The 15,815-nt window shown below is 38.6% G+C and overlaps 1 protein-coding gene across 2 annotated transcripts in view; it reads right to left on the minus strand.

The window, feature by feature from the left end:
* The window catches only part of LOC111152991 (golgi glycoprotein 1), a 163,894-nt gene that overhangs the window by 31,923 nt on the left and 116,156 nt on the right, over positions 1-15,815 (minus strand). For both annotated transcript variants that reach the window (XM_022511784.1, XM_022511783.1), the window contains 6 exons: positions 14,566-14,652; positions 11,242-11,457; positions 5,715-5,918; positions 4,790-4,861; positions 3,668-3,851; positions 821-1,035 (listed from right to left, as the gene is read on the minus strand). In XM_022511784.1, the coding sequence (XP_022367492.1) occupies positions 821-1,035; positions 3,668-3,851; positions 4,790-4,861; positions 5,715-5,918; positions 11,242-11,457; positions 14,566-14,652 (978 nt within the window). The remainder of the gene's footprint in view (positions 1-820; positions 1,036-3,667; positions 3,852-4,789; positions 4,862-5,714; positions 5,919-11,241; positions 11,458-14,565; positions 14,653-15,815) is intronic.

A 15,815-nucleotide genomic window follows, 5' to 3' on the forward strand; every position in this document is an offset into this window, starting at 1 on the left:
GTCCTGGGATTGAGTCCCGCGTCGGGCTCCTTGCTCCGCAGGGAGCCTGCTTCTCCCTCTACCACTCTGTCTGCCTGTGCTCTCTCTCTCTCTCTCTCTCTGACAAATAAATAAATAATAAAAAAAAATCTTAAAAAAAAAAAAAAAGAAGTAAAAAAGAAAAAAAAAGGAAATAAAGAATTAACTTTCTCTTCTCAAGAAGTACACTAGTTTCTTCCAAATATCTTTATAGAACTGACGGTAGTTTGGGATAGAGAAAGAAAGGTCCTTCCATGCACAGTTGCCTTACTAACAAGAAAAATGGTGTGGTTTTTGAAAATGACATGCTCTCTTGATCCTGCAGGCCAGGAATTCATGGTATGTTACATATCGGTAATAAAAACAAACTCTTAGAAAATTTCAATTGTTACTGCTCTCTCTCAGCTTCAACTCAATCGAACCTATAGAGACAGGCAAATCCTCTTTTGGTGGAGGACGTTTTCTGATTTACCAGAACCTGGTTTGCCTTGGTTCTGAATTTAGAAATTCCATCTGGCAAGCTACCCTCTCCTTTAAAAACTGCAGCAGACAATGCATTTTATCTATTTCTTTACGTATATAGCCCCATTTATTGTTTATGAACCAAACTTCTCCTCTGTAATCAAATTCCACGCTCTTATTAAGATATGCCTGAACAATATTCTGTGTCTGGTTCTTAGTACCCGATGTTCATGTGATGTCACAAATGATCCAGATAAAGGAAGCTGGGACAGTGTCAGAAAGAGCCTCCTCACCTGACAGAACGTAACATACAAAAGGGCAGTAGAAAATTTTTCCTTACCGCCTGCTGGCAGTTCATTCCAAGGTTCCCTTTTTCCCCACGAACTACTTTCATCAGACAATGCAGAGTTCGCCCTTTTCGATGTAATCCAGAACAGTGGTGTTCAATCTCCCCCCGACAGCTCAGGATGATCTCAGGGCTCAAAGAAAAGTCTTCCATCAACATGCGCCGGTAATCTAACATCTCCCCCTGGCACTCGCTGCTCACCTGGCGCCCTAAGTTAGGAGCAAAGTCACAACATTATGGATGGTGAGCATTACGATCAGGTATCACTGCACAGAAAAGCACACGTTCTCCTCTAGAATATAATATACCAGTCATGCCATCATCTAGACGGAAAAGCTCAGACTACAGAAAGAGCTTCATTGGCATAAAATGAGTTTAAGACTCCACAGACTAGGGTTTATCTTGACAGTGTTCTGCATTATATAGATTTTATACTACTAAACTAAAACTGCAAATGCTTTGCCAATGGGAGTCTTATCAATAAGATAATTATGGGGGTCACAACGAAAGACAAGAACAATCCCTAATGGCCTACAGAATTAAAGCCTGTGAAAATGACCACATTTCAAACATTCACTATAGCCACCCCAGCCTCCTTCCTTGAGCAAAAAATGCCAACTGGGAAAACTTAAGAAAATTAAAAACAACAACAACAACAACAACAACAACAAACCCAACTTTACCAAGGTATAATTAACATAAAATAGGCTGTATTTTCAAAGCATATAACTGAAGAGGTTTGACATATGTGTATGTTGTTGAAGCCATCACCACAATCAAGATATTGAACATACCCATTAACTTCAGGAGTTTCTCGTGGTCCTTGAGACTCTCTCCCTCCCTCTCTACCCCAGACCCCTCCTACAGGAAAAATGAGCTGCTTTCTGTGACTACAGATTAGTTTACCAGTTTCCACTTTTCAGAAGTTGATATAGACACAGTCATAGAATATGCACTTTTTTGGTCTAACTTCTTCCACTCAGCATAACTATTTTTAAATTCATCCATGTATTATCAACTCATTCCTTTTTATTGCCAAGTAATATGATTCCATTATGTGGATATACTGCCATGTGCTTATCCCTTCAACTGTTGATGGACATTTGGATCATTTCCAGTTTTGGGCTATTACAAGTAAAGCTCTTCTGGGTATTCATGTATAAGAGTTTATATGCATATATGCTTTTGTATATCTTAGGTAAATACGGCTGAGTCATATGGTAGTTAATATATTTAACTTTTAAGAAACTGGCAAACTATTTTCCAAAATGGTTGTACTACTTTTAAGTTCCCATCAGTAGTGTTCAATAGTCCAGTTCTTCCATACCCTTATCAACACTTAATAAGGTCAGTCTTTTTAACATTAGCAATCTGTGTAACTTTTCTGAATTATCTGCATGTAGCCTTTGGCCATGTATTTACTGAGTCGTTCTTTTCTTGTTAGTTTACAGTTTAAGAACATTTTTTTAAACACCCAGATTAGATGGTATTATGTATACTATTTTATAATATTCTTTTGTAAGTCAATAAACTCTACCTTTCATTTTAGGACCGTTTTATCTAATATCCAGACCATAATCAACATTCTCCAATTGTCTCCATAACATCCTTTGTTTGATATTCAATTCAAGACCATGCACTGTCCCTTGGTGCTACTCCACTGCTTTCAAGGTTAGGAGTTTTTCCCCACTATCCAGGTATGGAAAAAAAAATTCATCAAAAGCTCAGAGTTTTAAGGTCCCGAGACATTTCATCTTCACAGCTTGTAGCCAATATTACAAAAGACAGCCCCGATCATCTATACAGCCATCTCGGCTCTTTTGTCAGGGGTTGACTTGTGGACTCAAAAATTTCTAGTTTCTTTTTTTTTATTTTTTAAGATTTTATTTATTTATCTGACAGACAGAGATCACAAGTAGGCAGAGAGGCAGGTGGGGGCAGGGGAGCAGGCTCCCTGCTGGGCAGAGAGCCCGAAGTGGGGCTCGATCCCAGCACTCTGGGATCATGACCTGAGCCAAAGGCAGAGGCTTTAACCCACTGAGCCACCCAGGTGCCCCCAAAATTTCTAGTTTCTTAATATCATTAGTGTTATAACAATAATAGTACCTATCATTTATTGAATGCTAAGTGCTATTCCAAAAAACCTCATTTAATTTTCATAAACAAATACATAAATCCTCACCATAAATATTAGTTTTGATTTATAGATAAGAAAGACGAGTTTGGGGAGAGATTAAGAAATGTAAACAATGGCCACCCAGCCAGTTAATTTGATGATTAAAGCTATGTCTCTCTGACCCAAAGCTTGTATGTTAAATCATTATGCTACCCTGACGCTCCTTAAAATGTTGACTATGCATTTTAAAAAATTAAAATCACTGGATTTGAGAAATATACCTTCTTTAAAAGCGGGGGGGGGGGGGGGCGCCTGAGTGGCTCAGTCAATTAAGTGTCTGCCTTCAGCTCAGGTCATGATCCTGAAGTCCCAGGACTGAGCCCCATGTTGGGCTTCCTGCTCAGCAGGGAGTCTGCTTCTCTCTTGGCTTCTTCCCCTGCTCCTTTTCTCTGTCTCTCTCTCGCCCACTCTCCCTCTCTCAAATAAAGACATAGAAAAAAAAAATTGGAGATTGTTGAGCTAAAAGAAAGAGCCTTCAAAAAGGCTTCAGGACACCAAGCCTTCAGTTCTTGGAGTTATGCTTACAAAGAAAGGTTTCTGAGTTGCAAGGCACAGGTGTGCTCAAAACAGCAAATGCAGGAAGAAAATAACATTTACAAGTACAAGAGGCTTTAGGATGTGAATCCAAAAAGGACTGAAAAAGATAAAGAGAAATGAACTCTTACCTCTATGCACGGCTGACTCCAAACACATGAGAAGGTAGGAGAGCCTGGCTTCCCGGGACCGTGGAAGGTTTTCTACATTACACCGGTATTTCTTCAGGTCACTCTTACAGGATTTGGCCAACGAATAACTGACTTTATAATCCTGGGCAATAAGCTTTTGGCGAGTCGTCAGCGCTTCTCGACACTGAATAAAGAGTGCAACAACAGAGTTGTAAGACCACTCAGGTGGCTCTGCTGTTCACAGGGACCTCTAGGGCCAGCAGAGACTCATGGCCAAGTACATGTCAACACTGCAGCTGTCATCAAAACGCCTACCTTTAAATTTGGTTAGCCTCAAATCCAAGTGTGCGACACTAGTGTGGAGGTAGTGGATGGGGAAGGCCTGGAATCCTACCCTGAGTCGCCGGTGGTTGCTGCAGTAGCAGAGCAGCTGTCCTACACACACGAGTCCTTGGTGGGCTCTAATACAGTGACTTCACCAAGCCCTCTTCCTTTTCCACAGTGTCCCTCAAGTCAAGTTCACACAAATCAAAGTGGCAGCTGACATAACATTTTTATGTTATGCTGCTACATTATGTGCTTTTAAAATAGAATTATTCAATAGTAAATGATATAAACAACTGAAACACTTCTTCAGATGTATGGGAAAGCAAATGGCAGGAGAGCAAAACCAAGAATAATTTTCTTTTTAAAAGTCATAAAAGATTCTTGCATTCATCCAGGGACAGAGGACTAATAGTAATGAGAATGCTTGATGAAAGAGCTGCTGAAAAATTAAATAGGTAATTACCTGTAAAGCACATTGGTTTGGTTAGCCTGAGCTTCCTGAGTATGAAGGGCTGGCTTTAGTGTGACTATGATACACAATTCTCCAATTTTACTCCCCAAGTTGATTCCCAATGGGCTTCCCAATGTCCAGATATTACAAAGCTTCATTTTCTTGGCTTAAGCGAAATATGCTTTGGTTCTCTACTAAAAGCCAAATGTCTTGCCTCTGAAAAGGGTAAGCTTTATCAGCCATTTCATACTCTGATACGAATTTATAAGACTGTTGTTTGAGAGGATTTAAGAAAACTTTAAAGAAATGAATAAAATATTGGTTTGTTTCAAAGTAATACTTACCTTCTCACTCATGGATTCTTCAAACTTATGGTTAAAGAGGCATTTGTACACTCTGCCTTCACCAGCTTGCGTCTGTAAGATGAACACAGACATGATCATGTGGATGACGACAACTGGCTAAGTAGTTAGACGGGGCACTATCCACAATCCTATAAAGAACTTTCTTTAAATTATTATAAATGTCAGTGCCTTTGAACAAATGGCTCAGCCATTTACAACATTTAGTAACCTTTGGAAGAAAACAGTATTGCAGACAGATAAAAAAATCTTCCCATGATGCTTGGCTATTGTCATTTGTTCTCAGATACACTGTTACTTAGGGAACCAAGAGAAGTGTCTGTGAGTCTTTTCTTACGACTTTATGCTGGAGTCCATAAAACTCATAATCAGTGGCTCTGACAGTTAAAGCTGCTAATAATTCAAGAGCAGAGGGTGGGAGTATATGCAAGTTAGTCTCAGCTATTTGTTCTAAGGATGGAGATAAGCGTTAGCAAGTCTTCTGTAAGGTCTGGAGATAGTAATCAAGGATTTAGTTTTATAAGTTAGCCACCTGCTGTTTTGTTCATCTTAGCCAAAAAGATGTAGCATGCAATACGGCAGTTTTAGCCATGGAATAGGTGTGAATAGGATTCCCCAGTAAAATGGGATTCCAGTATATATATATAACACAGACTTCCAAGATCTAAAATTGAGAAGTGAGATAAAGTAGAAAAAATAATGTGTGGAGACTGTCAGAAGCCAACTGTTAACTAGATGTTATATCATCAAGGCTGAACATCTAACATCGTTCTCTGTTATCCTGGGAACAACTCCGCCTTCCATTTCACTGCCTTATCTACATAGGAGAGTGCGCTGGTTTATTTCACTTTGGACTAGGGTATTAAAAACATTTTAAAGGAGAAGAAGAGCTTCTGAGCTGACTCACGTTTTCACAAAAACGCTCCCGATCATCTCGGCAAGCAAAATATAAATGCCGGTCTAGATGAAAGTCATCTGAGGACAGCTCAGCCACCCGCAGAATGGCTTTCTTGCAGAGATCAGAGACTTGAATCTTGGGATCTCTCTCTTCTGCTTCTTTCACCAGGCCCTTTTCCAAACATGATACCACCTCACCTTGTGAATGTGCATCCTAAAATAGCAAGGGTAGTAATATTGTAAAGCTCTCACCACAATGAGTTTCAATTAAACATCATTTGCTTAAAAAAAAACAACCACCACCACCTCAATTCAATATATAGTTGGCTTATTGGTACTCTGCTGAGAAAGGAGGTGGGAGCCAACCACACTGTGGCAGTTACCCTCAACACTCTTCTTGAGAACAGATACTTGCATGCAACAAATGGAAAGAGAGGTCCTGGGAGATTTAAGTATAGTTTAGTTAGCACTAGAAATAGAAACCTAAATTCTTTAGTTTAAAACATCAGAAAAATTCTAAGAATTTACATCAGCCCAATGCTCTGATCATGGTTCATATCAATACTGAATTAACACTGCAGAAATCTCTGTAAATTGACCTCAAAGGGTGAGAGGTATTTCCCCAATAATGCTTCTAGTCATGTGAAAAAAAACAAAACAAAACAAACCCACCACAAAATCCATTGAGAAAAGATGTTACAGAGATGTCTTTCTCATTTTTCTACTCTATGCTGTCCACAAAGACCCCTATATGTACGATTTGTAGCATAATACTCGCTTTGATGTGTTAGATTCATCTTAATACGATTTAATGAGATTACCACCTTTTATACAAACTGAGTTTGAGAGCTTTCTTGAAACCATCCAATTATCTTTAATTGTACATTGCATCAGCCCCATAGCAACCACAAGCATTCATTCACTCAAAATATGAGAAATTTCCCCTAAATATTTCTACTCAAGAGTCCCAATCTGCTCTACTCAGAAGACATGCTTCAAACACTTGAAAGCTGTAACTATAAATACAGCTAACCAAAGCAGCCGGAAGTATATGCGATCTCTTATTTACGCACACACCATCTTGTTTTGGTAAAATACTGTGCCTATGAAATCATCTGTAGGTAATAAAAAGAGTCCCAAAACCAGGCAGGGAAACATCTACTTGAAGCAAAAATTCAACAATAACAAAAGTTTTATGTAGTTTTTCCCCTAAGCTTTGTTATAATGCATTTTGTTTGATAGCACATTAATTTCTAAGTATTTCCACAAAAATGTCCAAGTTCTCTCCTCTGATACCTGTGGAAAGGGGTGAGAGCTGTGGTATCTCTTGCGCAGAGGAGTCAACACAGGCCTAAAGGAGGTTACCAACTCGTCTTGGGTTGCGGAAGGTAAGGTGCCTAGCTAACAGTCCATTATTTATTTTTCTAGACCTTGGGGTTCTAGAAAACTCCTAAAATTGGCATGCGGGTATTATACATTTTTCCTGAGGAGGGCTCACCGCTTTCATTAAATTTTCAAAAGGTGTGCTGACCCAAAAAAGATCAGGAAGCACACTCTACGAGCAGATTCTCATGCCCCCGTCCTCTATCTGCACCTGAACCTTGAACACTAGTTGTATGATTCTATTTACTGCATTAAAAACCTGAGAGGACCAAAAAGATTTTTTGGAGGGCAATTGTGAACAAGATAAACAAACTCTGAGGGACAAAGTGACAAAAAAGGTCAGAGAGAAGAGTCAACACAAACTCCAGAAATCCAGAATAAGGCTTAATTTTTCTTCCTGATTTATGAGCGACACTCAAGTATGTCTGACTATGGCCCACTTAAGCAAGGCCTATGCATTTCCACTTTCCAAAGGAAAAGCAAACACGGTAACATTTCGACAGAAACATATCAGGCACTTACTGTTTATGGTATACAAAAGATTATTATAAACATGAATTAGTTTATAAAACAACAAAATATCCTACACCAAGGTTTAGCAGCCCATGAAAACTCACTTGGACGGCTGCTAGCAGTAAGTCTTAATCATATAAAAGGGATTGAGGGGCACCTGGGTGGCTCAGTGGGTTAAAGCCTCTGCCTTCGGCTCAGGTCATGATCCCAGGGTCCTGGGATCGAGCCCCGCATCGGGCTCTGTGCTCAGCAGGGAGCCTGCTTCCCCCACTTTCTCTCTCTGCCTGCCTCTCTGCCTACTTGTCATCTGTCTGTCAAATAAATAAATAAAATCTTTAAAAAAAAATCATATAAAAGGGGTTGAAAAGAATAATCTGACAGTCAACTCCTGATTCAGATTTAGCCGTTAGTCCTGGCACCACATGATTTCCACTTAATGAGTCTAAGTGTTTCCCTGTATACTTAGGGTCTGTAAGTGTTTTAAATGTGCCACCAGTAAGAATATCTATTTAGGGCTATTATATTTCTTAATGGTTCCACATGCTTCTTCTTGGATTTAAATAAAGGCAGCATCATTGTGGCTTGAGGTCCCTTAAGGAATCTGAAATTTAATTATAATTACAGCAACTGTAGCACCACATATTGGTGCTGGGCCATACCATCATTTCCATTAGATGTTTTCATTCATGCTAACTTTAGATAATTTTTTCAAATAAATATACTTCAAGAATTCTTCTCAGTTCTCTCAAGTCTCTGAGTTCAGCTCACTTTAGTTATATAACTGAAACGTACGCAAATATTTGACAAGACTGTATGGCTAATTACTGAATAAGAATGAAAGCAAGGGAGGTAAACTACACACTGGCACACTACCTAGAGGAAAATAAAATTACTTAGATTAAAAAAGGTTAAGTTATTGATACATTGGCTTGACATAGGAATAACAAATGATCCTATAAATAGACTTAAAAGGGACTTCTACTGTGGTGAAAGAAATGTCTTTCTTAAAACTACAAAGTGTCCTGATCAGTTTTTAGCAATTTGATAGGTAATATCTTTTCTTTCCCATAAACCTTGTCCTTTTTTGTTGTTATTGTTTAAGGAACAGAGAAAAATAACACTAATCCCAAAAAGGAAGAACTCAGTTTTCATCTCTGTTATAAACCACTCTCTAGTTCAGTATTTTTGGTGTCTTCTGTGATCTTTCTCACTACAGAAGGAGAGAAAAACTGTCCAAATTATTCAAAGTAGCCAGTTAAAAGCATGGAATGATAAAATTATAGAATTACCAAGTGTAAAGTCTAAAAGTAGTAATAATGTGGGACGTGTCCACAATTAAGTTCCAGTATTGGATCACACACTGTACTTTTTCTTCAGATGATGTAAATCATTTACACTTTTACTTTTGAAGATCTGTCATTTTAACTGTATTTATTTAGAAAAAAATTTATTAATATATAGTCTTTGCTCTCAAATCTACATATATTAACATTTTGAAAAAAAAATCGTAATTTTGACACCATGACTCCTTTACATTCATCCAGAAGCAGGGTACAAACACATTAGCCATTACCCCTCCCCTCTGACCTTGGGAAGAAGTCCGTTCAAAGCCAGTCACAGAGGAGTTTGCAAACTTCAGTGCCAAATTTGAAATCAACAAGCAAGAAGCTGATTCATTAATTTTCAGGATAATCTGCGTATCTAAATAACTGGCCTCAGAGAAATAAACTATAGTTAGAAAAGCCAGTAAGGGCTGAGGACATGCCTCCCTCACTTTTAAACATGGCTGTAGCACCAGAATGGATTATATAGGAAGGAACATGTTTTTTCAAGAGTGCAAGCATGAATCTATCTTACTGTCCCCAAAATACAGAAAGCCTTTGTGCTAGAATAGGGGCTTGGTATAAACAGAAATTCACCTGTAGCATAAGATAAACATGACAAAAATGTGCATTTTGTGGGGTGGGAGGGTAGGTGAGCCTAGTGGGGGGTATTAAGGAGGGCACATATTGCATGCAGCACTGGGCATGGTGCATAAACAACGAAATCTTGAAACACTGAAAAAATAAAAATTTTTTAAAATGTGCATTTTGATAATCCACAGAAACCTTTTTTTGTTGTTGTTGTTATTTTAACGAAGCTGGGCAGACAATCCTCACTGTCCAGTTCTCGGGCTCTAGTACTACCGTTTTCTGTGACCGTTTCTGGCACTAAACCTTAGTAACTCAAGCGTGCGGTTGAAAGCAGGTTTTGTACTGACAATTCAGATTGCTAGTGGGAAGCTAACCAGTGACTATCTTGGTGTCAACAGGGAAAAACTACTACAAAAACAGGTGAACTATAATGGTCTACTCTACAGTGTGGACCACTAATCACAAATATGGAGAAGTGTCATTACTGATTCCTAAAAAAAGGTGTTTGGAACACTTATGTGAAGCTTTTAAAAGGAGTGAGATACGAAATTGGACATGATCCCTAACACCCTAACTAAAGTCAGAAGAGCTTCCTGAATTATTAGGGTAGCTTAAGTGCTTTTGTGCCATTTCTAGAGTCTGCTGGGAAGGAAGAAATCTGCCTTCTTTATTAAAACTGGCCTTTCTTAAGCTGCCAAAAGCTCTATGCCAAGTTCCCAGTGCTCTCAAGACTGACCCATAGGTACCCTGTGAAAGGGCCAGAGCCCTGTGCTGGTATAAAGGAAAGGGTATTTGGTGACAGGCAGACAATAACCAGCACTAAAACCGTCACCCGAACTGGTGTGTGCAGCTCTAATATTCCAACACCATGCCCCTTACCTTCTGTCAGTGACAGAAGCCAGCAAATCATGGGGCAACGAACAAATAGAGGGCAAAGAGACAAAGGATTTTATTTTCCATCATATTTCCTAAAGAGCAGATTAATGAGCAGTGGCAACGAATAGCTGAGGTCAGACATATGCCTCAGACCACCTCTCCCCCAGCATCTGTTACTTCTCAGGAGTTTTCCTTCATTTTGCTGAGCCAAGAGATTTAGAATAAACCTAGCCAAACCTCCATTGTGATCTTCTAGACAACAGACTCACAAGAACAAAAATAAGACCAAACATAATTAAGACAGAAGTCCTCAACCAGGTATTTTCCTTCTTGTCTTTACTAAAACTAGTTCTTACAAGATAAAAATAGCAACAAATCACATTTATAGAGTATCTTACTTCTCACAAGCCAGAAGTACCTTCATATAACTTAAACTTTTCTAATATTTAAATCTTCTTTTATACCAATGTGTTTACTAAGTAATTTTTTTATAGCAGCAAATAGGTACACGCAGAGAAAGGTTAGACAACTCAAGTCTCTGCTACTCCAACTACTTTGTCCACAAAACAACAAAATGCTCTGCTAGGGAACGCTACAGGTAACCAGCAACTGGTTTAGTATTTACTACTCTTGGCTGTTGTTAATTCCTCTGTTTCCCCATATAGTACTGAAACACTATAAAGAGATGAAATGCATTCACGGGTCAACTAGCCTTAGATCTTGCAGCTGACTGGACCTCCACTTTTAAGGCCACCTCCAGCCTAAATTTTTCCCATGCCAGGTATACAAAACTTTTCATTCATCAAGTTCATAGGACCCCTTTGGTGAAGCCAGTATAAACAGAGTAGATACCTTTTCTCCAAGCCGAATGCTGCCACATTTCAGAATGTTGATATCATTTTTGCAGTCATCCATGAAGCCACAGATCAGACGGTAATCACTGAAAATGATGGCTGTCATCTTGGTGATATACTGGTGACACTGATACTCAGTGATGTTGCCTCGGTGATCCACCAAGCAGGAAACCAAGTAACCTTTCCCAACCGGTTCATCAGCACATTCTTTAATCTGCTCCAAAGAAAGTGGCTGTTTTACACAAGTGTTTTATTCTATCAAACGACTTTTACAAAAGAGAATGTCTGCTATTCTCTTATTGATTTCCCATCTATATTTGGGAGAAAAAGAGGAAAGCACTTAGAAATACACTCGTTATAAAGAAAATAGTGTCAAACCTACTCAGATTGTTGTGGGGTCTAGGAAATATCTGATTAATGTGTTTGGCAACAAATTTCTAGAATTTCAACTTTACTGAGATATAATTTAAAAAAAAAAACTTTTAACATCTATAGCTTTAGAATGGTTCTACTGAGAAGTCCCTTTATCCATGCAAAGAATGCAATGGACAGTGAGGAGATTAATCTGGTAAACAGCTCTGGAAAACAGGTGCAGAACTGAAGTCTAGGGGCACGTCCCAAGCCAAGCCACACAGCACACTATTAGTGTCAGGTAAACCTAATGGCTGAGAGAAGGCAGGCAGGAAGGCATAATATTACTTCTCGACATGACATTAATATGTTCTAAATTAACTGTGGATTTAGACATGTGTTTTTGAACTTAGTAGAATCCCAGCTTCACCACTGTGGTCTGGAACAGAAACATGTTTAAAATGATGCTCAGTGCAGTCTGGAAGAAGTCTGAGAAAGGGGAGGCCACTGTAAGTCTAATTTGGGTGGTTCAGACACATGTTCTACTGGATCAAGCACAGCGTAATTCCACATGGTGTGGGTTCCTGCAAAGTGCATCCCAAACCACACGTGTGAATGAAGCCAATGAGCTCCCCCCCCAAAAAAAGAAGCTGAAATTCAGGCACAAAAAAGTAAAATCTACTTAATGGGTTGTAAGCTTGAATTATAAAACAGGGAAAGTTGTTTGGAAAAATCCTACTGCATTTGAAGAGATTAAAAACAAACAAAAATGATAGTTTTGACAAGAGTAAGGGGCCCAAATGTAAATGTTTATTTTTAATATAAACAAGAAGAAAATGTTTTGTTGGCTTTTTGAAACCAAGAGTAACCACTCTCTACTATCACACTACCTATCCTAAATACATACAGAAGGCAAAAACAAATGCACACTTACTATCCTATAGCCCACTGGGTCTCTTTACGTCCAGTCCTTGTATCAAATCCAAACCAAGTGAAACACTCAAGACAGAAAATGGTGTTTACTTTTCAAAGAAGCAAAGTTGAGAATTTAAGAAAATAGTCTTGCTCTGGCTTCAAGAGGCAGCAGAGATCTTCCACAATCAAGATGAATGCAACTCTTTCAACTTAACCTTGAGGGTTTTTTGTTTTGAGACACCCAGAAAGAGGGTAATAAATGTATTTCCAGGAAAAGGCTTTTGTTTTGATTTTGAGCAAAATAGAGTTAAGTTTCACAAGTAAAAGGAGGAATAGCTGCTTGAAAAAATCTCAGCATTTGTAATTCAACCAAAGAAAAGCCTGTATAAGAACACAGAGCTAGCAGTAGAAGCCTGGGTTTTAATAAAACTTAGTGAAGTGCAAGCATTCTTACTACAGCTCTTATACTGGGCAATCAATAGTTTACGTATCTGAAGAAAAACCAGAAGCACATTTTAAATTGGAGCCCCAATGAGAACATAAATGTATATTTAGCTTTAATCACTTGAGGTTCTACTGAAACACAGAGATGTAGTACCTCTTTGCATTTCAGTTCATCATCAATTAGGACAGGGGGGAGTGTTTGAATTAAAACTTGATGCTTTTCTTCAATATTCTATTAGCTAGAAGCTTAATACAATAGAAGGAAAATTTCTATGATTAACAGTAAGAAACACCATATTAAGGCATCAACATGTCACGAATAGGAGTAAACCGTGAAGTGGCCGGGGAGCAGTGCTGCCATCACTATTTCTGACATGAAGCAGGAGGAAAGCCAGCAGTATTTGGCTCAGCAATGGAGAGGGGCACCTGGGTGGCTAAGTCACTGGGCGTCTGCCTTCAGCTCAGATCCTGATCCCAGGATCCTAGGATGGAGCTCCATGTCCGGCTCCCTGTTCCATGGTAAGCCTGTTCGCCCTCTCCCACTTCCCCAGCTTGTGTTCTCTCACTGTGTCTCTGTCAAAAAATAAATAATTTTTTTTAAAAAATGGAGAGTAAATGAAAGTTTGGTTTGCAGTTTGCAGGTATTCTTGTGATGCTGTTTTTCTCCTTGCAAGCAGAATTGCAAGAAAGAGGATAGGAAAGAGAAGGAGATGTAAAGTAAAACATTTTGTTGGCAACTGTGTTCTTCCTGATATTTAATTTTCCTGACTTCAGTATAATCTCCCTCTAGGAAGGGATGAATTCTTATTTTTACTTGAAATCATTCAAAAAATCACAACACCCCAAAAGGTTACAAGAGGACCATCATTACATAAACATTATATAAGAAAGCCAGTTATGCGTACGCGCGCGTGTGTGTGTGTGTGCATGTGTGTGTGTGTGTGTGTCTTTTATAAGCCAGTGAAGAGGGAAATTCTGATGAATCTGGATAGACTCACATGACAGTCAAACTGGTATATACAACTAACTATATTATCTGTAGTTCACACTGAACCAAGACAATTGAAAATTTTCCCCAATTAGCATCTGTATAATGCTATACATTTTCATTAATTATTTTTGTTTTTATACTCAACACCCATCTATAACAATAGACACAATTCTTGTCACAAACTTTTTAAATGTCAATTCCTATTATTTGAAGCATATGCCTCTATGGTTCAACTGAACCCACTGTGTAACTTAGAAACATTTACAGGCCTCCTGGGGAGACCATTCTGAAAAGCTTCAGACATCAGCAGACTGCAAAAAGTATGAGTGGAGCACTGATCACAGAAGCAGTTGTGTCCTCTGTTTGGGGATCAACAGAGCCCGATTTTCAATCTGTCTGAATCAACAGCATCCTAAGATAAATGTAGGTGAACATTAACAAAAAGGAGGCTGATTACACTCCCCGCCACTGTGGCTTCTCTCTAAGCCAATACAGAAGGGAATTCCAAGAAAAGTAAAGTAACTGAGTCCAGTCATTCCTCCCTTAATGACTGGCCAGGTCAATGGATGTAATGTTTTCTTCTAAGCCATTAAATACCCATAAAAATCTTTTACAACCTACCTCTGATATGGTAGATTTGCAAACCTCTCTGGCCACAGATTCAAATTTGGGGTCTGTAGTTAGATTCAGCTTATAATTCCACAACAACTACAAACAAGAAAAAAAAAAAAAAAAAAAACTCCAGTTAGAATAGTATGACATTTTTCATCGATGGTTACTATAAGTGATTAAAGTCCATTATACAAAGTCAGATAAAGCATATTCAGTTAATGAAAAGTAAGATAAAAATGTCATCGTGTTTACAGATAAAAGGAAAAAAATGGGCAGACAAAATAAAACACTACCATTCAGGCATACTTGTTTCTTTTTCCACTTAAGGACTTTTTTTTTTTTTTTAACTCAAGAAAAAAGTTAAAATTAAAATCCCTGGTAAGGTTTCAGAGAAAACATTAATAAGGTTGTACAAGCCAAATTCTATTAAATCAAGAAGTCTAACCCAGAAGCTCAGACTTGGTGGGTTTACTCACAGATTTCACAATCCACAGGGCTTCCACAGATCAGTTTTATGAAGGGGAGATGCCAAGCGTCTAGTACGCAGGTCACTCAGTAAGGAGTCTTTGGTTTGATGTACACACAGAATGTTCTTCATTCCTTTAAAACCCTCCTTTGTCTTGACACATATTCCATAAGGTCTACTTTACACAACTGTTTTTTAACATGTTTTAAACTCCAAAACTATCTGAAGCCATTACTATTTACAGATGAGTGCTGAATTTTACCATACCTTTTGCAGATTTACTTAACAATTTTCAATGTATGATTCAATTTCTGAAAAGTAGCATAAATGGCCCTTATACCCAGCTCAGATAGAAAGGCAGAGCACAGACTTTGTATGATGCTGAACATGAAGAGACTGGGGGAGGGAGATGCAGTTCCAAGCCTTTCTCTTGGCTATACTCCAAGAATAAACAATACAATAACTCACTCACTGATGCACTGAAACGTGCTTAGCACTTGCACTATACCACACACAGTCTGAACTCAAGGTCTTCATAGGCTATTAGAGGAAACAGAAAAACATGTTTGAGTTTGTATTGTACTAGGAACTAGGGGACAAAACAAAAGGAGAAAAAAAAAAAGACTACACTATCCAGTGGTGGCTATGGTCAATGGCAAGCAGTGTGAGCATTTGGGTAACGACAATACAAAGTATCCCAGCAGTACAGGGGAGGAGGACCCCGGACTGCGTTGAGGAGTTTGGCCAAGTAAAGTGTACTATGGAAAGTGCTATCTAAGATGAAACCCTGAGA

Source organism: Enhydra lutris, unplaced genomic scaffold (genome assembly GCF_002288905.1).
Source record: "Enhydra lutris kenyoni isolate GAN:26980312 unplaced genomic scaffold, ASM228890v2 scaffoldscaffold30, whole genome shotgun sequence".
Classification (NCBI taxonomy): Eukaryota; Metazoa; Chordata; class Mammalia; order Carnivora; family Mustelidae; genus Enhydra; species Enhydra lutris.